The sequence below is a fragment of the Pygocentrus nattereri genome, chromosome 1, assembly GCF_015220715.1.
Source record: "Pygocentrus nattereri isolate fPygNat1 chromosome 1, fPygNat1.pri, whole genome shotgun sequence".
NCBI lineage: Eukaryota > Metazoa > Chordata > Actinopteri > Characiformes > Serrasalmidae > Pygocentrus > Pygocentrus nattereri.
In genome coordinates this window covers 3,180,149-3,202,546 of record NC_051211.1, presented here as the reverse complement: position 1 = coordinate 3,202,546, position 22,398 = coordinate 3,180,149, and the positions used below count along the sequence as shown (strand labels likewise).

At 41.6% G+C, this 22,398-nt stretch overlaps 1 protein-coding gene across 1 annotated transcript in view; it reads right to left on the bottom strand.

Annotated features, from left to right (window-relative positions):
* The window catches only part of LOC108410901 (fibrocystin-L-like), a 91,099-nt gene that overhangs the window by 19,334 nt on the left and 49,367 nt on the right, over positions 1 to 22,398 (bottom strand). Inside the window, exons 43-67 of the mRNA XM_037542682.1 lie at positions 21,789 to 21,939; positions 21,437 to 21,593; positions 19,852 to 20,061; positions 18,992 to 19,121; positions 17,978 to 18,219; positions 17,652 to 17,788; positions 16,167 to 17,196; positions 14,947 to 15,138; positions 14,581 to 14,732; positions 13,903 to 14,062; positions 13,159 to 13,333; positions 11,855 to 11,943; positions 11,599 to 11,762; positions 10,133 to 10,262; positions 9,871 to 9,989; positions 8,715 to 8,844; positions 8,275 to 8,448; positions 7,150 to 7,250; positions 6,888 to 7,014; positions 5,471 to 5,592; positions 5,278 to 5,368; positions 4,051 to 4,199; positions 2,014 to 2,136; positions 1,461 to 1,569; positions 234 to 350 (exon numbers count right to left, since the gene is read on the bottom strand). Coding sequence (XP_037398579.1) covers positions 234 to 350; positions 1,461 to 1,569; positions 2,014 to 2,136; positions 4,051 to 4,199; positions 5,278 to 5,368; positions 5,471 to 5,592; positions 6,888 to 7,014; positions 7,150 to 7,250; positions 8,275 to 8,448; positions 8,715 to 8,844; positions 9,871 to 9,989; positions 10,133 to 10,262; positions 11,599 to 11,762; positions 11,855 to 11,943; positions 13,159 to 13,333; positions 13,903 to 14,062; positions 14,581 to 14,732; positions 14,947 to 15,138; positions 16,167 to 17,196; positions 17,652 to 17,788; positions 17,978 to 18,219; positions 18,992 to 19,121; positions 19,852 to 20,061; positions 21,437 to 21,593; positions 21,789 to 21,939 — 4,481 coding nt within the window. The remainder of the gene's footprint in view (positions 1 to 233; positions 351 to 1,460; positions 1,570 to 2,013; positions 2,137 to 4,050; positions 4,200 to 5,277; positions 5,369 to 5,470; positions 5,593 to 6,887; positions 7,015 to 7,149; positions 7,251 to 8,274; positions 8,449 to 8,714; positions 8,845 to 9,870; positions 9,990 to 10,132; positions 10,263 to 11,598; positions 11,763 to 11,854; positions 11,944 to 13,158; positions 13,334 to 13,902; positions 14,063 to 14,580; positions 14,733 to 14,946; positions 15,139 to 16,166; positions 17,197 to 17,651; positions 17,789 to 17,977; positions 18,220 to 18,991; positions 19,122 to 19,851; positions 20,062 to 21,436; positions 21,594 to 21,788; positions 21,940 to 22,398) is intronic.

The window sequence follows — 22,398 nt, the reverse complement described above, 5'->3', positions numbered from 1 at the left end:
TAACCGAATGTTTTAAAACAGAGCAGTAGAGTAAAAGCCTGGAGGTGAGGTGGGGTGTGTGGAGTCAGTCCAGCTTAGAACAGATCATCTCAGTGGATTATGGTTCAGTTATGTTCCCTGACTAAAGGTGCTGAGATGGAGCCTTGAGGGTCCCACCCCAGTGATGAGAGGGCTTCTGCCCCAGTGACAGTTTAGTACTCATTCCTGAGAGTGAACATTTTCCAGTGGCTCACCAGTCACAGTTAGGAGTCCACTGATGGCGTTGTAGCTCATGAGTCCGTCATGGGCCTTCACTGGAGCTCCATTCTGGGCTGACTCAAATGTTGGCCAGGAGATTCCTGACCTGCCACCTGCCACAGATCGAGAATTCAATCAGAAGTCAATACAAGCCTGTTCATCAATCAGTTTGGAAGTTTAAATGTTTAAACTTTTAAAACGTAAATGTTGAGGGGGTTTCTCACAGCAGTGCAGCGGTTTAAGCAACGTTTTATTTAAAAATCAACTTTTTCACAAAGCTGATGAGCAAGTGGGTCAGAATGAGGTAAACTAGGTAAGGTTATGGAACAGCATAGGATCCAAGAACCATATTTAAGCCACAGAACCTGCTCTGAAGGATCTACAGGGATAATTTTTTGTAGTCACACCTTGGATGAACATCTATGAAAAATGAATGTGTTGATTTTCTAACTGTAAAAAAACATCTGTAGGTTCGTGAAGTTCAATGGAAATCATGCTTTTATTGTAAATAAGGCACACATCCTCTAGACACACTTCTGTACATTTTTCATGCAGTTACGTAAAATGTTGACATTTTATATTTTATTTTACATTTTTTATTTTAAAAGTTAAACTCGAATAGAAATTATGCTGTAAAAAGTGGAAAAATGCCTTCCTGTAGATAAGCCTTCAACTTATTTTCACTTAAACAACGAAACATGTCATTTGGCACCAACTTTGCATGTAATTTTCACACTTCTGTACATTTGTTATCTAAACCGCTTATCTTCCTGGGTCATGAGGTGCTGGAGCCTATCCCAGCACTCATAAGCAGAGGGCAGGAAACACCCTGGTCAGGCCGCCAGTCCATCACAAGGCAGACAGACATACACATTCACATACACACTGGGGGCTGTTTGGCCTGACTGTCTTCAGACTGTGGGAGGAAACTCCCACAGCCATGGGGAGAACAGGCAGGCTCCACACTGAAGGGACCCTCTTCGAAACCCAGGTCCTTCTTGCTTTGGGGCGACAGAGCTACTCATTGCACCACCATGCCACCCCACCTTAATTGATTTTACAATGTTAAATTAAACTTAATGTATTTTAACTGACTTGAGAACACTGTTTTAGGATGGCGCTCAGGAAAGCTCAGAGAACATATGGGCCACATTAAATTCAGCATTTCACTCAGACACCAGCGCGATTAAAACGGGTTCTTCATTTTAAAAGTGGAACTGTACCCCTAAGAGGCCGGGGGGCTCTACTGCTGTCACTCAGAAGCATGTTGGTATCCATAGGCATACTGTCACTGCAGCCAAAGTTGGGGCTGCTGCCAACAATCAAGGCATTCTAGGAAAAAAAGGGCATATTAGGAGATACTGAGGTAATAATGAAATACATTTACAGTACTGTATTAAAGCTATTTAACAAAGCTATGCATGTACGTACGCGTGTGTGTGTGTGTGTGTGTGTGTGTGTGTGTGTGTGTGTATATAATTGTATACATACAAACAAATTATTTCATAATAATTTGGCCAATCAAAACTTCATTGTTAACTCAGTTGAGCTGGTGATGGAATTGCAGGAGGCATCTAGAAGACTTTTTACTGTATTTCATTTTATTTACATTTGTTCTAATAATGTATCACTGTTGTCGGAACGAAACCTTGTATCTCCAAAACTTTACAGGAGAAGTGTATATATATATATTTTTTCTTTTACTTTTAATGTAAGTCAATGGAACCAGATGTTTTTCCCTCAAATGTCAAGGAAATGTGACCTGTAGCTGCTTACCTGCACTAGTATGGTTTTGTTGGAGTATTCATGGCTGGCTGAGGGCGGCTCGTAGATTAAGGATGCGATGCCCATACCGTTATCAACAAGGGTCACATTGGAAACGATCATGCTCATGGATACCTAAACAGGGGTCCAGAGAAAGGAGGTTATTGTTCTTGAATGGTCAGAACCCTCTGTCATATAGTTTGTGAATAACTGTATTCGTCTGAAATGCAAAGCAAAACGACTGCATAGTTGAATAATTTTAACATGGCAAAATCTGAAGACATGAAGTTCAAACTCGGAATAAATCAGTGTTTTTATTTTAGTCATCTTTAGTTGTGCTGTGCAAGAAAATCAGCAGTGAAAAACAATTTGACGGACGTTTTTCAGTATAAAGTGTAAAAATGAATTTAGATTATGGTTTGTCCTGTTTTTGTTTATTTCGATCTCGTCCCAAGATTTTTTGACCCGTGTTTTCACGGAAACATAAACCATTACATAAAAATGTCACTTCTACCATGGACGTCAGCATAGTTGAAATCCAATACTGATAGTTTCACGTGTTGCATAAGGATGGTGCCAGCATGGTATGATTGACAGGTCGGGAAGTTGGTGAAAAATGAAAAATGCAATCTGTTAAAATGCATTTTTAAAGGTATTTTGACACAGAACGAGCGAAGTAGGTGAGAATATGCAATTGCAAAGCGGAGAGGTTGAACACTTGACATGTGCCCTCTTTCTAGCTTGGTGCTCTTTTTGACAGTGCAATTTAAAAGCTTTAAAAAATTATCGGCGTGAAAATATATTTGAGAAATTATTTCAGTCATCACTTTGACACAATTACTGCATAATCTCCTTGATCATAAACATGCAGTTCTGGAAACAGATTTTAATTGAAATACACCCACTAAAGCATCTAAATCCTCGTGTAAATGAAGTGTCAATACTAGGGCACCACTAGTTTTTTTTTTTATATAAAATTTTCATTATGAGCTCAACATTGCACCCGAGTGGGAAATTTAAATGCAAATACATTCTCATTTTACATTACGGTTAATTAACGTTAGTCTCTTGCTGTCTTCAAACATAGACTGAAGACTCATCGCTTTACACAGCACTTAAATGAGCATTGAATTATAAGCTGCACTTATTTTATTGTACTGCACTCTGTATTGTAAGTTATTGTATTGTATTGAATTGTATTGAATGGCACAGAGTTCTGCGTTCAACTCTTTCTTCTTCTCTCTGTATCTACAGTGACTCTGTGTTTCTATCAGTATCTGAGCTCAGGACTGTCTTTCTCTCTAACCTACTGGTAACTAGCAAAGACACTTTCTCTTGATTGACAAAGCTCTTCTTGTAAGTTGCTCTGGATAAGATCGTCTGCTAAATGCTGTAAATGTAAATGATACTGATACATTCATCTGTTTGAAAAAGTGTATGAAAATGTTAACCTCTATCACAGATATGCTAATCACTGTCCATGATCAAAACAAAGGCATGTGGGCACAGCCTATCAGAGTAGAATGGTCAGTATAGTGTAGTGGTTAACCCCTCTGCCCTCTACACCGTAGACTGGGTTCAATCCCCTGCTCAGGCAGGGACCCTCCACTATACTGATAAGAGTCCTTGGGAAAGACTCCTAACATTACCTTCGCCTACCTGTGTAAAAGAATGATTATCAAATTGTAATGGATAAGCGAGTTCGTCAAATGGAAAGGGGTGGGGCTAATGCTACAGACATACCCACCCACAAATCACGTTTTTCTGAAGACCTTAAATTCTAGAGGTTTTGATTTTGTTCTGGTAGAGAACAGACACTGAAAGTTCTATGTAGACGAGCTACAAATTAAAGTTTAAGGTTGAATCATTGGTGAAAATCTGTGAAATTTTTAATACACAAAATATTGAAAATCAAACTCCAAAACAGTTCTGAATATATGAATAATTCATTATACCCCAATTACTTTGCCAGCTAGATTTGGAACTCATTACAGAAGAGAGCAATGATCATCAAGGTAAGCCTGCTGCATCACTGATCACTGATCATACCTGGAAGTAAATGCCAAAGTCAAAGCTTCTCCAAACTGTGAAGCCCTGGATCTGAGAACAGCCAGGCAGCCCATCTTTATTCATATAGACTCCAAACAGGCCTCCATGGGCCTCATTCTGCTGCCACTGAGCCACAGCGCTGGAATAACCTGTTGGCATACAAATAAGATTAATATGTCGAAGTCTTGCAGGCAAAATATGCAGCTGCATTATTTTATTTTTATAGTTTTGTTCTTCAGCATGTGCTGTAGATAGTTCTATACAGAACCATTCTGACAGGGGTTCTATATAGCACCAGAAAGGGTGCTTCTACTGTTATGACGTCAGGCTTATTAAAATAGAAGAACCTTTTTTCAAAAAAGGTTGTATATAGATCCATTCTCCATCTTTACTAAAGAACCTTTTTGAAGAACCATCTTTTTTAAAGAGTGCATAGAACCTTTTGGAAAAGGGTTCTCTATGGGACCAAAAAGGGCTTTTCTGTTTTTATAATGTCAGACGTGTCACAATAGAACAGTTTTTGGGTGTTGTATAGAACCTATTTCGAAAAGGTTCTATATAGAATCATCTACAGAACATTCTCCATCAATCTGAAGAGAACCCTTTCACAACGCAAAGAACACTTTCATTGTGCAAAGAGGTTTTTTTGGATGTTGCTGGTTCTATGTAGAACCATTTTCTTTACTAAGGAACCCTTGAAAAACAACTTGAAGTGTGAGTGCTAATATTGAGCACCTCCTTGTGGGCATTTTCAGGCTGCTCAATGTGAGCGAGTGAGTGAGTTACAAGCCCCATCCATGAGACACATCGCATCCAAAAGTGGAAACAGAAATTCCAAACTCAATCTGTATCATCCTTATGACCACGTCACTTAAGTACATGTGAAGGGGAGTCGGATTCTGCTGGGATTCTGGCACAACACCCATTATCTAAAATAGCTGGCTGGCTTTGGAAATGTACTTATGGAACGTTTGGGTGACTATTGACTTTATAGTGTTTTATCAATGTTAGACTTGTAGCTCCATCACTAAACTAAAGAAACCAAATTTGGACGACAAGCAGTATCTCGACTGACTGGCTACTGGGGTAAAACTGTCTAATTAAAATGTTTGGATTTACTGTTTTGTTAATTGTTTATTGAGTGATCATAGGGGTTGCAAGTACATTATACTAGAAATATTACATCAATACAATTACAGTAACACTAATACAACACCCTCACATTACCTGGACACGGCTCTCCATCAATTCGGAATCCAACTCTTTCATAACCAGCAACTATGTTCCCCTGGAGAACTACATTAGTTCCCTCATTTGCCTTAAAATAGAACAGAGATGTTAAATATTTAATACAGAACATTGATTTCTTTTGAAGACCGACTGTTTTATGAGATGGTCTATATATATTTCCTCTACACACCTCAATAGCAGCGTTCCAGTTGAAGTTGAAGGCCTCTGCTCTTCCATTGTACGATCCCGGCCAGAGTGTCATGGTAACCAAATTCCTCCGGACGACGTTGTTATTGCCCCACACCCTGATTCCTACAGTGCAGAGAACAAAGTGTAATATGCAAACTTTCTCTTTTTTCAGACAAAGATGAGCTCAAGTTAAGATTTTCAGCTTTTTTTCTTTGTCGACTTTTATATACAGTGGGGTCCAAAAGTCTGAGACCATTTTGAAAATCTAGTATTGTTTTCATTTAATCCAGCAAATGAACAGTTTTAAAACTTTAGAAAAATTTCAAACTAAAGTTCTTACAAGGAAAAAACGAAGATGAAATATATAAATTTCTGCATTATTTCTAAGCTGCTAAGTAAATCTGTGACACTGACTATGTTAAGGCCGAGTTCAGGCGACTCTCAAGTGGACTTGATTTACTGATCAGAGGTTTTTCTGAAGGGGAACCAACACTGAGAAATTCTCCTGTTCAATCATTGTTATGCTGATATTTGTGATAAAATATTTTATTAAATTAGAAACCAATGCAAAATAGAAGCATTTTCACCACTGCTCTCAGGCACAGGGTCCATACTGTAGGTATTTTATTGTTTTATATTTATATATTTTTATTTACATTTTTTCTGGTTTACTCTCTCTAATGGTACCTTGTAGCATGTCACTGCTGTCAGAACAAAACCTCCTCAATTTTGTCATTTTTCAGTTTTTGACATAATTTGAAAACGGCTGTTGCTCTTTACATTGTGTGTAAATTTCATGATGAATGGACGAAAAGAAACAGCCCAAAATAACCTGGAAAGACGTCTGGTTCCATTGACTTACATTAAAAGTGAAGTAGGTTTTTCCCTTCTACTGTAAAGTTACCATTTTGGACATTCGTTTCTGTTCCGACAGCAGCGATATGAGTGATGATGATAATTCACGTATTCTCTATAGTCTTATCCTACATTTTAAGCCAAAGGCAGTCATGGGAGTCTGAGTCTCTAAGTCTCACATAAGCCTCAGACAGCACTGAGGTCAGACATATTACATTATATGAGGCAGAAATCTAACAGGAAAAACTGGACAGGCCACCGATGGTTAGAAATACATTGCCTGATGTCTGAGACATTGTTTTATTATACTTTTGAGAGGATTTTGGCCTAAAACATGTTGATTTAAAATCAATTCATGGTGGAAGGATACATGCAGCGTGTTGTATGGCAAAATAGTCCCAAAGAGAGATCCAACACTTTTACCATAAACATTCATAAAACTCAGCCTCGTGCAGGTTCAGTGGAGATTTGGCCAGTAAATAATGTTTATTTGTGAATGACTTTGTTTACATCTCATTGATTAAATCATGCAACGAGATTAGCTGAGGTGTAGGAGCAGCTACCTTCTCCTACAGTGTGATGGATAACGTTGTCGTCAACGCTCAGTCCGTCCGTTCCGAAGATTCCGATGGCAGGAGCAAAGCCATGGTGGAAAGCGCAGCCCTTAATGTAGGATTCATTCTGAACCACCTGGGAAAATATAATATCCAGATGATTCAATCTTACAGATTCCACTGCACACACTGCCCTCTGTGTGATATGGAAGCAGAAACATCCCCAAACCAACCCCCTCTGAGTTTTAACAGAATTGGTAGGTCTCACCACTCCCAGATTGAGGAAAGCCACAGAGTAGCGAGGATCAGTATAGTCTGTCCATCCCTCCTGACCAGTGTGGTAAAACTCCACATCTCTTATCTGGGCCTTTCCTGTAAGAGTGGTACAGAGTAATAGTAATAAAAAAGTCTGTGAATTGTTTTTCATCTTTCATTCATAATGCTTGATTTGAACCATGCTAGAAAACATTCCATCAACATGTCTCATACTGCCCGGCCCAATAACAGTGCGCCGTTATTGTGAACGGTCATTATATGACTATATATGATTTTATGACACTGACTGGCCACTTCATTAAGTACGCATCCTTATCTACACTCTTTCAAAATGAATTCAATTTGTTGACTTGCATGCCTGTCTTAATTCATCAACACTGAACTTAGTAGGCAATATTAAAATGTTGTTATCATTCTGAAATCATTCATTCCTTATTCTGATGTTTTTATTATACCATCACTGTCAAAAGTGCCTCAAAACATAAGATCATAGTCTGTAAACAACTAAAGCATAGTAACTGCACAGCAACACGTACCTAATCTTTTCCTCAGAGCTTTAATATTGATTCATTTTTACCCCTTATTTGACCTTTTCTTTGTCTTCCGTCGTGTGGCATTCATTTTTATATATGTAGTTGAAGTATTATGTTTATCCCAAAAATAACAAAGCATCTGCTTGTGGGTGTTGCAAACTATAGTTAGGGGGGCAGCCGTGGGCTGGAGGTTAGGGAACCAGCCTTGTGACCGGAAGGTCGCCAGTTCGATACCCTGAGGTGACTGAAGTGCCATTGAGAAAGGCATCTAACCCCCAACTGCTCCCCAGGTGCTGTGGATAGGCCTGCCCACCACTCTGGGCAAGTGTGCTCACTGCCCCCTAGTGTGTATGTGAGTGTGTCACTGCACAGATGGGTCAAATGTGGAGGTGAATTTCCCTGTTGTTGGATTAATAAAGGTTATAGGCATATCTCCCACTCTTGCTTCAGCATAAGAGTAGTGCATAATACAGCCTTAGCGATTGGTCGGAAAGCTGCAGTCCTGTGCAACACCAGCCGTGCAGAAACCAATACTGCTAACACCATGCACTGTGGGGTCTTAAGCCCTAGCATATAAAGTGGCACACCTCTGTAGTCGATTCCTCCTCTGGAGAAGGTTCCCACCAGCACCCTGGCTCCAAACGACTCAGTGAACAGGTTTGGGTAATCCTGCCCAATGATCTTAATGTTCCTGCTCAGCAGACCCACATCACCAGCCAGCCTGTAGCTCTGCGACGTACCAGCCACTGTGTAGCTCTCGCCTGCAGAGTCAGATATAATGACGATTAGAAATGATGAGTCAGAATCTTCAAATAATAGATAAAAAGTCAAGAATTTAGGAAATCAGGACTTCCACTACACAAGGGAGCTTGTCTCCAAAGCCTGACCACTGGAGGCCGCAGAGGGCAGTGTAGAGCCTGACACACATTTTCTTTTATGTTCACACCAAAGAACCAATAATAGAAAATACAATTTTTACTACTAATATTTTCCAAACAATGCCTTGAACCCACACTTGTGGACTCACCGATGTGTGTGTAATTGAGCGGCTGGTCCAGGGTCAGTGTGAGGCTGTTGTTCGTGACTGCTGTGATGGTGCGGGTCTCTGTCTGCGCTGGGTCATAACTTGTGGTGGACAACACGATTTCATCTCCAGCCTGGTTGAAGAAAGCGGAGTGGTCAGAAAATGGACAAACGCACTGCGAATGCTGAGAGGACACTTGAAATCAGCTTTGACTAACTATGAATGTGCTACTAAGTTCTTCGAGATAAAAGATAAAATGAAACTGAACAGAAGCTGGGAAGCAGCAGCACAGACCTCGCTCTGTTTTTGGTGTTCTCACACACACCCATCTGACTCTCAGAGACCTTTACACTCAATAATCTGATCACGATGGGATTTCTGCAGTTATCTGATTATTCATATGGCCATGTAAACACCATACTCTGATTTCTTAGACTGGACGAAGGTGTGAAAACAGACGGTGGTACTGGAAATAAGCGAGCAGCGGTGACAGCAAAACACTTTTAGAGCGACGCTGAAACCAAATACATGCTTAATGAAATGAAGGATTTAAATATTCATCATATTCTAGATGATGTAGGTTCATATTTTCAGGTAAAGTGGTGCAATGTTTTAAAAAATATTAATTTCGAGCTTTACGTTACGCTTACGCTGCATCTCCTCCTGTGAATTTGTCTGGTTGCAAAGCAGAAATCCAATTATTCTCTGACTCATGTAGACCAGGAGTTTCTCCAAGATCTGATTACTCAAGTGCATGTAAATGCATTAATCAGACTACTGACGAAATCTGATTTTCTGCACTTTTCAATGTTCTTCTGTTATTGGACCTCACTGAAGCACATGCTTAGGGCTCTTGCCTCTGTCTAACGGCCGTGTCCACTGCCATTATCAAAGGACGTCTCTCATCAGCGTGTCTTCTGAGACTCTCTCACACATTTCAGACTGATTTTTAAAAAGTGGAGAAAACCAGCCACTAGGAGTTTCCCATGCTACAGCAAACAGAGCAGAACATGTACTCAGCCTCACTTTCCATTCGTCCAACCATGTTCTCTCATACAAAATGACCAAAACTGTCCTGAACCTGAAAACGTGTGACCTTCACACCTCTATTCTGCTCATGTGCTGAAATAAGTAAACCGAATCTACGGCGTGAACTCACCTGCCAGTCCACAGGCTCCTGCAGTGATATGGAGTTGGAGCCGGCCTGGGCAGTGCTGGCCAGTTTAGTGCGATACACATTGTGTGGCAGTCCGTAAAAGTCAAGAGACCCAAACACGCCTGAAAGAGAACAGCATTCTCATCACATCAGCCTCACACTAGAGTTTAATCATGTATAACCGGCTGCTAATAGAGCTGGTAAATGTAATGAAGTAAGAGTCATATGTTCGTTACACTGTGGCCTTATGGTTAGTTATGCTTACCCAGCACTTTAGACCCTTGGTTTGGTCCGTCAGGCAGAGGCCACTCAGGCGTGTAGTAGTTTCCTCTCAGGATGACCTGCAGGTTACCTCTGAAGGGCTGGTCAGCCCATCCTGCGATCAGTCGTCCTCCCTATAACAACATGCGAATGCAACTATGTTTAACTGCTTATATAGTAATCAAATAATCTATTGATTGTTTTGATGAATCTGAACATAATCTGAATTTTTGTTTTTTTAAACTTAACCGAACAATACAACCTTTATTTTTAACTTGCCAACGTGTTAAAATCTCATGATGGATGGACCAATAGGATCATTTACCATTAACCTCCATTCCACTTATTAATTTATTTTTTAAATGTTTTTTTTCCATGAAATTAGGCTTTTTTTTACCACAGTAATGCAAAGAGGACACACAAACACATGCCAAAGTTTATGCACCCCTGGTCAAACTCCATGTTGTTGATTTTCTAAGTTTAAACCAGTAACAAGGGATCACAGCCTGTACAGAGAACACACATCTGCACATGTTAACACACAATAACTGTTTATTTAGTGACGTTAAACATTTTAAATTGATTGCTTTTCCAACATGTTAAATTCAGCCAATAAAAAGAAACCGTCCACTAATTTGCCAGAAAATGCCACACACAGATGTGTTCACTTATTTTTACTAAGAAAATCAGCAGAACATGAAATTTGGACCTGGGGACAAAATGTATAATTCAACCAGAGGTGTGGAGTTGGACTGTATGTATTAGTTTTCTATAGTAAGAGAGAGCAGTATGAAAATGATCATCATGAAAATGGCCAACTAATCTTAAGCATTCATTAAGGAGCTCATTTGTAATCAGGAGCTACATTTTAATCAATGATTTAAAAATGGACTGAGTTAACTCAACTCAACTCAAATTTATTTGTAAAGCACTTTAAAAACAACAGAGGCTGCAACAAAGTGCTGAACACTGCAGGTATAAAACAGACATATAGACCAGTAAACCAATAAAACCATACCAATAAAATAATATAAGCTATAAACAGTGAGAAAGTAAATATAAATAAAACCATACACAAATAAGATGCAGGAGTAAAAATTATGTTAAATGAAAGGCCAAGGAATAAAAGTGGGTTTTGAGGCTGGTTTTAAAAGTGGACAAAGAAGAGGCCTGTCTAATAAAAAGTGGCAGTTCATTCCATAATTTCGGAGCTGCTATTAACGTGAGGAATCATCACTGCCTTAAAGAGGCATATGGTAAACACTGGTCTGTGCCTCTTTTTTTTCTTCAGTACATCTTTTATCTTTCCTGGAATTCTTTTGCAAATGTTTTGCTATTTGCTTTCTGAAATCTAGCAAAACATTTTGCAAAGAAAACAATAGAAATATAAAATGTTATGAGTTTGAGGACAGATGTCCAGCTTTTGGGACTAAGAGGGTGTATATGCCAAAGACTTAGGAGATGATGAACCTGTATGGAGATGTAAGTGGCGTTCAGGACGACGCTGCTGTACTGGGGAAGGCTGCGGGCAGTGCGGCTGGACGTGCTGTTCATGGTGTCTGGAATCTCCAGGACTCCCACCACCGTGAGCTTGTTTAAGGAGGGGATTGCAGTGTCCAAAACCACCCACTTGCCTATGGACACCAGAGCGGAGGTCTCACAACAAAGCCTAGCAGTGTAGAAGGTTCTGATGGTTTGTCTTTGTTAGTGGTTTATTAAAGAGTACCTGCAGGAATGATGATGTTGGCGCCCTCTTGTGGTACAGTGAAATTGTTGTCTATGGATGACTTCCAGAATGACTGATTGGACCAAGAACTACAAAGAGGAAGACACATTTCACACATTTTGACTTTATTTCATTAGTTTTCTGGGTGTTTTGTAGATGCTCAGCTTGTCTTTAACTTATTATCTTTTCAACAAAACTTTCCCCAAATTCTAAAACTAATATTATCCAAATCTAAACCTGACCTTAACCATGTCCTAATACTAACTCTAATGCTATTAGGGAAAGTGACACTGTGGCAGCACTTCAGTGCTCTGGTATGGACTAAATTCACTGCACCTAATAATTTGCATACTGCAAACTCCTGTGACATCAGCACTGCGAATGCTGATGTTGCAGTAACGACAAGGAACAATATGATATCACTTCATAATTAAAGGGAAACGTTTGTGTAATTAAAGGGTTGAGATGTCAAATGAGTCATTTGGAGTGGTTTGATGTGAAGTGATTCTAGAAGTCAGAACTGTGGTTCTACACTGTGGACTGGGGTTCAATCCCCCACCTGGGTAAGCCCCCTACACTATATCAATAAGAGTCCTTGGGCAAGACTCCTAACACCACCTTGGCCTACCTGTGTAAAAATGATCAAATTGTAAGTCGCTCTGGATAAGAGCGTCAGCCAAATGCCGTAAATATAAATGTTTACAGTGGTGGTGACAGGAACCAGACGTCTGAAGAGTTTAATGCCTCTAAAACAAGCATGTCAAACTGGGGACTTTCCAGGCAAAAGTATTGCACAAATTTAGCTGACTAGCTGAATCCGACATGTTTACTGAGGCGGTGTGCTGATGTCTGCAACGTTTTGGCCTGTGAGGACCGGAGCCTCAGCTCTAAAAGCTCCCTCACAGAAAGTTACTACATAAACGTGGTCTGATGCTTTTAAGATGCTTGTGGGACAAACTTTTGGTCTAAAATGTATTTCTCCACATGAATGAATTTTAAGACATTATACTACTATTCCATATAAAAGCTTGTGTAGGTTCACTGGTGGTTCTGGACAGTAAATGAAATGTCTATTTGTGTTGTAGTCATGGTGACCCCTGGTTCCCATCACCACCACTGTAAAGAAATCAGAATCATTTCATGCCAAACCACTTTAAATTGGTCTGTTTACATCTCAAACACTGAACTAGGCAATTTGTCTACAGTGTAAGCACGGGGACGTGGTGCCTGCTAATGACTGCATATCCTAACAGTAGACTAGGTTGCAGTGCATCATTTTTTACTGGGTGGATTTCGTGACCTACATGAAGTCGGCAGGTCTGCGGCTGGGTGTGGGCGCCAGGGTGGCCGGCGGAGGCTGAGTGGGTGGGATACAGTTGGGGTAGAAGCAGTTATACACACTGAAGCCCACTGAAATGTCTATTGTTGATCTGTCAACACTGCGCCTCCTCCTACTGGCGCTACTTATTCTTCCAGACACTGAGGAAAGAACATTACACAACATGAACGGTGGAACAGTGAAGAGCAACCAGAACCCAGACAAGCAGAGACTCAAGGAGTCGACCTTTATCACGCAATAGATGCTCATCTGACAAAAGGCCTTTATTACACTGCATGCATTAAGTACAATAATATACACACTTAAAAAGGGTTCTTTTTGAAAAGGGTTCTGTATAGCACCAAAAGGGGTTACAAGCTCATATCGTAAGAAGAGCAGAACAAATTTTGGTGCTATATAGAAGACTTTTCCAAAAGGTTCTATATAAAACCATATACAGCAGATTCTCCATCAGTCTGAAGAACACTTTGAAGATGTAAAGAACAATTTTATCATGCAAAGGGCTCCTCGAGTGTTCATGGTTCTATATAGAACTATGTTCTTTGGCAAAGAACCAATGAAGGACCATCTTTTTTAGCTTATATACTGTCACAATACAACTTCTCTCTGTTAGATGTAAACTTTTCAGTAGAAGGACAATTTTTATCTCCTTTCTTTTACATAACGGCAACAATCTGTTTAAATTCAATGAGGAGATCAGCAGGTTTACCGATGTAGAAGAGGTTGTTGGAGGACTGGTTAAAGTACCAATCTCCATTCACGTTCACAGCAGGGTTAAGCGGTGTGGAGGAGCCATTCCTGTTGTCCACTATATGAAACCGGTCAGGACTCTGAGTCAGGTTGTGATTCACTATCACATAATCTTGAGGCTATTTGGAAAAAGCCATATATTTTAATAAACAGAGATCAGAACATTGTATTTAAGAATGATTTTTTGCCTAATTATTTGCTATTTGTTATTTTTTTTCCAGGGTCATTGTGGGCTGGAGGTTAGGAACCAGCCTTGTGAGCAGAAAGTCACTGGTTTGATCCCCTGAGCTGACAGTACATGACTCAAGTGCCCTTGAGCAAGACGCCTAACCCGACTGCCCCCCGGAAGATGTGGATAGGGCTGCCCACTGCTCTGTGCAAGTGTGCTCACTGCCCCCTAGTGTGTGTGTTCACTAATGTGTATGTGGGTGTTTCACTGCATAGATGGGTTACATGCGGAGGTCAAATTCCTCTGTGTGCAAACACAGTTGGTCAGTAGTCCTGAATTCTAATCCTTTCCCTGGCGTAAGGAAAAATACTGGGCTAACATTCTGGGAGACGCTGCTTTCTTTAGGAACCCCACCTGGCTAATAAAGGTGTTACAGACTAGAGTAGGTGACCGTAACTAGGACATTACCCTGAAGCCGTAGAATATTGCGTTGTATGAGATGTTGCTGATTTGGGAGGCACCACGGAAGTACCAGTTGTAGGTTTGGGCGGATGGTAGCAGCGCCATCCAACCAAACGACTGGGTAATCAGTTTCTCTACAAAGGGAACAACACTAGTGCCTAGAAAGATGGACAGAAAGTGTTACATAAACCAGTGAATTTCATACAGTGTGATTTTTTTAACAAAAAAAAAAGTACAAAAATAGTCTTGCACTATATAATCAGAGAAACTCCACCTTTTTGCTTCTGTACACTGTACAAATACCATCCCAGTAATTCAGAGAATTTTAAACGGCACATGGAAACAAAACTCCATCTCCCTAAAGTACTGTACCGAATGCGTTGGTGAGAATGACATCCTTGGATACGAGGGAGGAGGGTGAGGGGTTGTTGAAGGCCAGACGGTTGAAGCTTATGGTGTTATCGCACACTGACCCAGGGAAGCCCATGCTCCAAGAAGCATTGTCGGAACAGTGGGCCGGGTCCAGGAGGTTGCTCTTTGGCAGCACTTTGTATCCAGGGTTACCTGAGGGGGCAGTGGATGAGTTACTACTGTGCACACACTGACTGTGAGATATATAGCTGCTGTCTATACAGGCTGTCTGAAAAATACAGAATCCAGCTGGACACAGTGGAAAACAAGGGGCTTCAACCAAATCCAGTTTAGCCCATGTTAAAGTCTTGAAGAACCCCTAAGGTGGCAGCACAGTAAGTTACATCCAGATTTCATGTGATTCATACCGTCAACTATAACGCTGTGTTAAGCACTTAAGTACAGTTGTACCTTTTAATCTGGCCAGATTTGTTAGGTCAAGAATTTCGAGACTTTTTTCTGGAATGGACTCAATTATTCCTATTACCTGGACTCAGAATCTGTGTCTACTTCAAAATTTCTTGACAAGGAACAGCCCTAAAAACTGGACCCTGCTTGGGTTTTGGGCATTTAATGGGTTAACCAACACTGTAAAAAGTTTATGCAGCTTTGAAATAAAAAAATAAGCAAACCAGGTTGACTTGAAATTGAGTTATTAGAACTTAAGTTAAATTCATTACATAATTACATTACATAACCTCAATCTTTTTTGAATCAATTTGAAATTCAATGAAAATTTAATTTTAAAAGTCTGAAAGCACATTTAAACGGTTTCTATGTCATTTAAAGCTGAAAACACCAAGAAAGTTTTAGATTCTTGAAAAATGTAAAACAAAGCTATGACATTAATTGTCAGTGAACTATTTCTAGGTCACTGCCATTAAAGCTTGTATTCTAACAGCTCTCAGGTGGAGTTGAGAAGGTTTTGTATGAATATATAAAGTCCAGTATGTGAAAGTAAAGGGGGACACACCACTTAATACTAAGAAATTCTGGAATTAATGAAAAGATTCTACTGTCCACTCAAGTTGTAATGCTGATAGTATTATTTGTAATGAGCTTTGTATTCAAGTAGAAAGGAATGCAACATTGAACCATTTCCACCAGTGCTTTCAGACTTTCAGACCCCACTGTATCCCCAGATTTGTATTTTCTTATGGTAATTTTCGAGTAATAAATACCTGTTAGAGATCCATCAGTATCTATGAGAACAATCTCATGTTCCCATCTGAAGGCGGCCTTGTTGGGCGTCTGGTAAAACTGGATTCCGCTGAATTTGGCGCTCCACCCTCCACAGAAGGGACCGGAAGTTCCAACTATCGTGGTCACGCCAACGGCAGCACATGAAGGCCGGTCAAAGTTAATGAACTTGGTGTTAATGACGCTCATGCCATCGTCCAGTGGCAGGACGACCCCCTGGTTGGTGCAGTAGCTGCTGCCCAAGCCCAGCTCATCCACGTGTCCCACCAAGGTGCTGTTGACCAGCGCTGCGCCTCCGTTCAGCCCCCAGCCACTCACGTACTGCTCAATGATGCGCTTGGTCTCCACACCGGCCTTTTCATTGTTCACCATGAGGAACTCGCTGAATTGCACAGATCCCACGTTCACCCACTCAACACCCTTCTCGTTGTTCCAGGAGGTGAGCTTGCGGAACACGGCCGGCTGAGGTGTGTAGGAGCCGCAGGTGCCCTGCTGCGTGGGGAAGTACTCCTGGAAGATCCACAGGCCAAACCAACCCTGAGAGTGCGCCGTGTTGTTATAGAACTCTCCCAGAGGCACCCTCTTCTGGCAGATGTTGCTGTCATAGGATGGGCCATCTGGGTGGTCATGCATGCGGTACCAGAAGCCAAAGTGGGTTCCTCCAGCGGCAGCATTATGTCTGATGATGTTGTTGGGGTTGGTGACCCAGTAGCCAGCCGGTGTCACGTCATCATTCAGCAGGCTGGTGCTTTGCTTAACAAACACGGCCAGGTTGTACTGCAGGACGTTGCCGGTCTCGATACCGTCCTCAATAAAGAAGGCTCCACCCATGATGTTGTAGATGACATTGCGCTCCACTAGCAGGCGGTGTGTGTTGTGGATGGTGACGGCGCGGTTGTATGTCTGGTGGATAGCGCAGCCGCGAACGTATGACTGGAACTTAATGTCGCCCATCAAGTGCCAGTGGATCGGGTAGCGGCCCAGGCGGAACGCCTGGCCAGCATTAAAAATCTGACCATACAAAAAAATGGGGACAGTCAAGCTACACAGTAGATATAACACTTCTTTAAGATTTCTTTATCTAACCCCTTCAAGACCTGTGAATGGATCCAGACTTCCAAAACCTGGATAATTACTAGACAATTCATAGTAGTAACTATCAATATTGAAAGATTAACCCCTTAAATGGCACCACCTCAGTGGATGCAGCATGAGGGGGTTGAGAGAAGTTCAGGGTTGAATTTAAAGAAAATAATTTGGCTGACCAATGACTTCTAGTGTTTGTTCACAATGTTAGCCTCATAGAAGGTTGGTCAACTACATCTGGGGTAAGTGGAACATTTATCATCAACTTAATGTTTTAGGATTAATAACTGAGTAGTAGCCTGCAGTTTACAGGGTTAGGATGCCTTCACAGCCTCAAGATGACCATGTGTTTATATCTTTCATTGGATGGTGTTACATACCTCAACATATTCGATTCTGCCAATGGCCAGATTTTCATTGGGTCGAGGTGCATGGAACATAATGCAGCCTCCAAACTGGTCACTTCCAACTTCTTCCCCAAATCTCCCTTGGAAACAGGTCTGGGTGGCAAACTCCCCTGAGGGTAAGAATGATCATGTATGTACCAGTGTTAGGTGTGGAAGAGTAAGCAAACTGCATGGAAAACTGGATGAAAAATGATGACAATTTAATCAGGTGCACATGTTTCATTCTAAAGCCATACAACGCATAACCGGATATGTGTCTTCTGTTCCTTCTGCCCAAATGTATGGAAATCCATTCCTACCGGTATTAAACCCATCAGGGCAAGCCTGGATCTGATCACTCCACTCCTGGTTGACGGATCCACGGACAACGATGTTCCTGGTGAGCACACCCACCTCGGCCCTCGCATCAAACACGGTCCCATCAGGCAGGGTGACGGACTCCCCCAGATGAGTGTAGTTGAGAGGCTGGGTCAGGGTCAGGGTCCTACCGTCGGCTGACACGGCCGCAATTATTCTTACCTCGTTCTCAATCTGGCTGTGCCTGCAGTGTTAGTCACAATCACATTTAAAATACAGATACAGTCTGTGACGCAAGACAATACAGCAGTTCAAGATCCTTCTCTTCTTATTGGACCTCAGTGCAGGTTTTGATACCGTTGATCACAAGATTCTAATTCACTGTCTTGAATTCTGGGTCGGCCTCTCGGGCACAGATTTAGAACGGTTTATATAATATTTAATGGGAAATCAAAAAAATATAACAATTCATTGTGGAGTTCCACAAGGTTCACTTTTAGGGCCGTTGCTTTTCTCTTCATACATGTTACCCCTAGGTGATAGCAGTAAGCATATCAATTTTCAACGCTATGCTGATGATATGCAATTGCATATATTTCCATTCCTTCATATAATCAAGAGTCTGTTGACAGGCTGACCAGCGGTGTGTCTAAGTCGCGAAAAAAATGAAATACTGATACTTGGCTCTAAAACTCAGAGGAAGCTGTTCTATGACCAGCTTTTTTTCTTTAGCTTCATAAACCAAACCTGAGGTATGAAACCGGGGTGTGATGTTAGACTCTGAGCTCTGTTTTATCCTGCCTATAAACAGTCACTCCATGCATCCTTAGTTATTAGTCAAAAGAATCTGCCCAAGTTTCCCCAATCTCTGTAAAGATGGATGCTGGAGGAAGTCTACTGATCCTCTCCTATAGCGAAAGAAATCCCGGAGGCTCTGCCACTGACTTGAATGCATTACTTTTGTCTGACTAGCTTATGAAAGGTCATGCTTAGTCCTGGTGATGAGGGTTGTGTACCTGTCCCCTGTGGAGGCGACGACGATTTCATCTCCGACTCTCCAGGTCACAGCGTCCATCAGGGTCAGAATGCTGGATTTGCTGTTGGCGGTTTGCGCAAGGCGGGTCCAGGGCATTGGAATCGGAATACCTACAGAAGAACAGCTGAAGGTCTGAGGCTTTCCTTAGATGCAAACCTGAATGTTTTCCTGACTTCACAGGAATAATTTCCCGATTCATTAGTGTGCATTACAAATGCGATTCATATATAAAAATTGATGAGCACAGAGATCATTAATCTTAGCTCTCAGCACTGCACAGTTTAGTGTCATCACTGCACTACACCACCTGATTCAGCTCATATTCAGCTTGATAAGTCTATCTTAACCTAAAGCTAAAGGGCATCGAAGATGATGATCTATAGGGAGAACCACTGGTTACTAGGTGTCACATTTGTTATAGTACTCATTTATTATGAGTTCTGTTTTATTATAGTTTTATTGATTTTTTTTTTAAATGTCTGTCATTTTATTATACAGTCATACAAAGTATTTGAATATCCTTGGCCAAGTGACAGTTTTGTTGATTTTGAAGTGAAAATAATTGAACACATGCTCTACAGGGAACACATGGAATTTTTCTGCCAATATTATTCCACAATTTCCATTTATTTGCTGAGAAATTTTGCATATGACACAATACAGTGCATATAGACAGGCTTCCGCTTATTTTTCATTTTCTTTAAAAGCACTTTGAGCTTAATTTTATTGTATGATTGGTGATATATACACCTATATACACATCTTTCCTGCATTGTCATTTCAATGACCGTGAGCTTGAAGCCCTGCCTGATGTAAAATGTGAAGATTTGATTGACATACCGTGCAGGTCCAGCACTCCCTCCCTGATTCCCAGGGTTTTGGCCCCGTAGACGGGGATTTCCGGAGAGCGCAGGTGGCCGTGCAGCGTGATGATGGCCTTATGCTGGAACGGTTGGTCCTCTGTTCCGATCTGAAGAGCTCCACCGTCTGTGATTAGAATGTTCTCGGCCTGCAGCTCGATATCCGCCTCATCGAAGATCAGCTTTCCACCTGACAAGAGAAAAACAGTTAAAGAGCAAAATCAGAGGGAGATACGGCGCAATGTGCTCGAAGAACAGCTCTATTTTAACGCCCCTTTAGGTGAATCAGACCAATGCTAGCATTGTTTTCTATTTGTTTACAATGTACACATTTTGGTTGTCTCTATCTAAACAACCCATTTCCTAAATTGTTCTTGTATATTTATCCATTTATGATATCAAATCAAATTTATTTGTAGCACTTTTTACAACGGATGTTTTCACAAAGCAATTCCCAGAATTCCCAATTCCCAGAACTTCACAGAATTCCAGAAAAGACAGTAACCCCCCCCCCCCCCCCCCAGTTCATTTCAACAAGAACTGAATGCAGTGTTTTTTCATTACCTTGCCTTTAACACTGATTTATGCAAATGAGCTCTGTTCTGATTGGCTGCCCTATATTGTGCCTCATTCAAAAGAGTGGGTCGGGCTAAAACACATCTTGTAACTTGGGTGTGTGTGAGCAGGGTTAAAATGCTGGAGTCTCAATAAGTGGATATATACAAAGTTGTAGTGATGTCACAAAAACAACAAGCTGGAATAGAGATGGTATGGACTGGGCAGTGGATGGGCCGGTTTAAAACTTGCTGCATTAACAATCTTTTGTCTCAAAAAGGTCAGGAAAAGTCGAGTCAAGCTGACTGCATGTAACTGTTTTGTAAAGTCAGCCATGTAGATGTGTCCCATCCCTGGATAGAGGTTTCCACCTCTTGCCTGCAGAGGTGTCTCTCTTCTGATTGCCCACCTGGAGCCTGTTTTGTCATTAGTCTGTATGTACGGCTGTATTTTTCTTGCGAAGTCTTGTTTGAGTCTACTCTGCAATTCTAAGCCATGTGAAATGCAGTTCATTGCATTTCTCATGTTTTTCACAGGTTTAAGATTTTGTCTTTGGTTACCTTGGTCAGATTTTTTTTTCCCCCAGTTTTCTCCACAATTTAGTCACATCCAGTTTCACCCACTAGTTAGGACACATCTTTTCAGACTGCTGCTAATGCGTCCTCATCGGACAGCTGAACTCGCTCGGAGGAGAACACTAATCACCAGTTCTGTTCCAGCTAATAGACACTTGTGATGGCTAGCATCACGCTGAGTGAGGGGGAAAGATGGGGGGGCCATCCTACCCACCCAGAGAGAGCCAACTGTGCTCTTTTGGACTCCTGGCCAAAGATCTCCTGGCTGTAGCATTTCCTAATGAAAAGGCCAATGGTTAGATGGTTGCACCACCTGTGAGCCCCAGTCTGATTGTTTTACCCATTTTTTCCTTGCTTTAAATAAAGTTTGGCTGGTGTCTGGACCCTTTTTCAGTATCATCACTGTTACAAGATGTCGCTATAGCTACTGCATACCTTGAATGAGAAGCATCTTCAGCACAGGTGTGCTGACGTCCAGGAGGATCGTCTGCCCTTTAGTGATGACTGCGAAAGTGCCCTCCTCAGGAGGGGATTCACCGCCCCACGTGTAGCGGGACGACCACACATCAATGTAGAAGAAGTCGGCGCGATCCTGAAATGAGACGCCAGACTCTACTGTTCCAGATAACATTCACAGAACAGAAGAACTGTGTAATCTGAAACTCATAAGCAGGATGTTTAAGCTTAATATCAGCTGCAGTCTGTGTGGTGGGTTCAGTGAAGTGCCATTATATGGAAAGTGCTGCTTTAAAAAGACCATCGACTGTTAGAAGAGGTTTAAGTTTACCATCTGGGCGACTCCTCTGTCTCCAACCAGCACTCGGACCTTGGTCAGCTGGGACTTGGGCTGGGCATTGGTCACACAGATCACCCGTGTTTCGTTGACTGACTGGATGTCGCAGATTGACCCTGCGATCGTCACAGAAATGTTCCCTCCACTGTTCACATGGCAGAGAACAGAGGTGATAACATGGATGTGTAACTTCTAGCTCAGCTCTTCATATGGACAGTGATTCATATAATCTTATTACCCTACGCTACAGGCCCAAAGCCTGGAAGCAATACTAGCATAATAAGTTTGTGAAGCATTATTAAAGTTTAAAACAGGACTAGCTTTACAGGAGCAGAAATCTCTGCATAAATGGGCAGAGGATATGACCGTGTGGCAGGCAGAGGGGCGTGGTCTAGCGCCATCTGCTGGACTGAGAGTGAGGCAGGGTGAAACGGTGGGCTGATAAGGCTATACGCTCACCGGCCACTTTATTAGGTACTTGGTTGCTTGTTAACACAAATAGCTGATCAGCCAATCAGACGGCCACAACACGGCGCATTTAGGAATGTAGAGGTGGTCAAGACGACCTGCTGAAGTGCAGACCGAGCATCAGAACGGGGAAGAA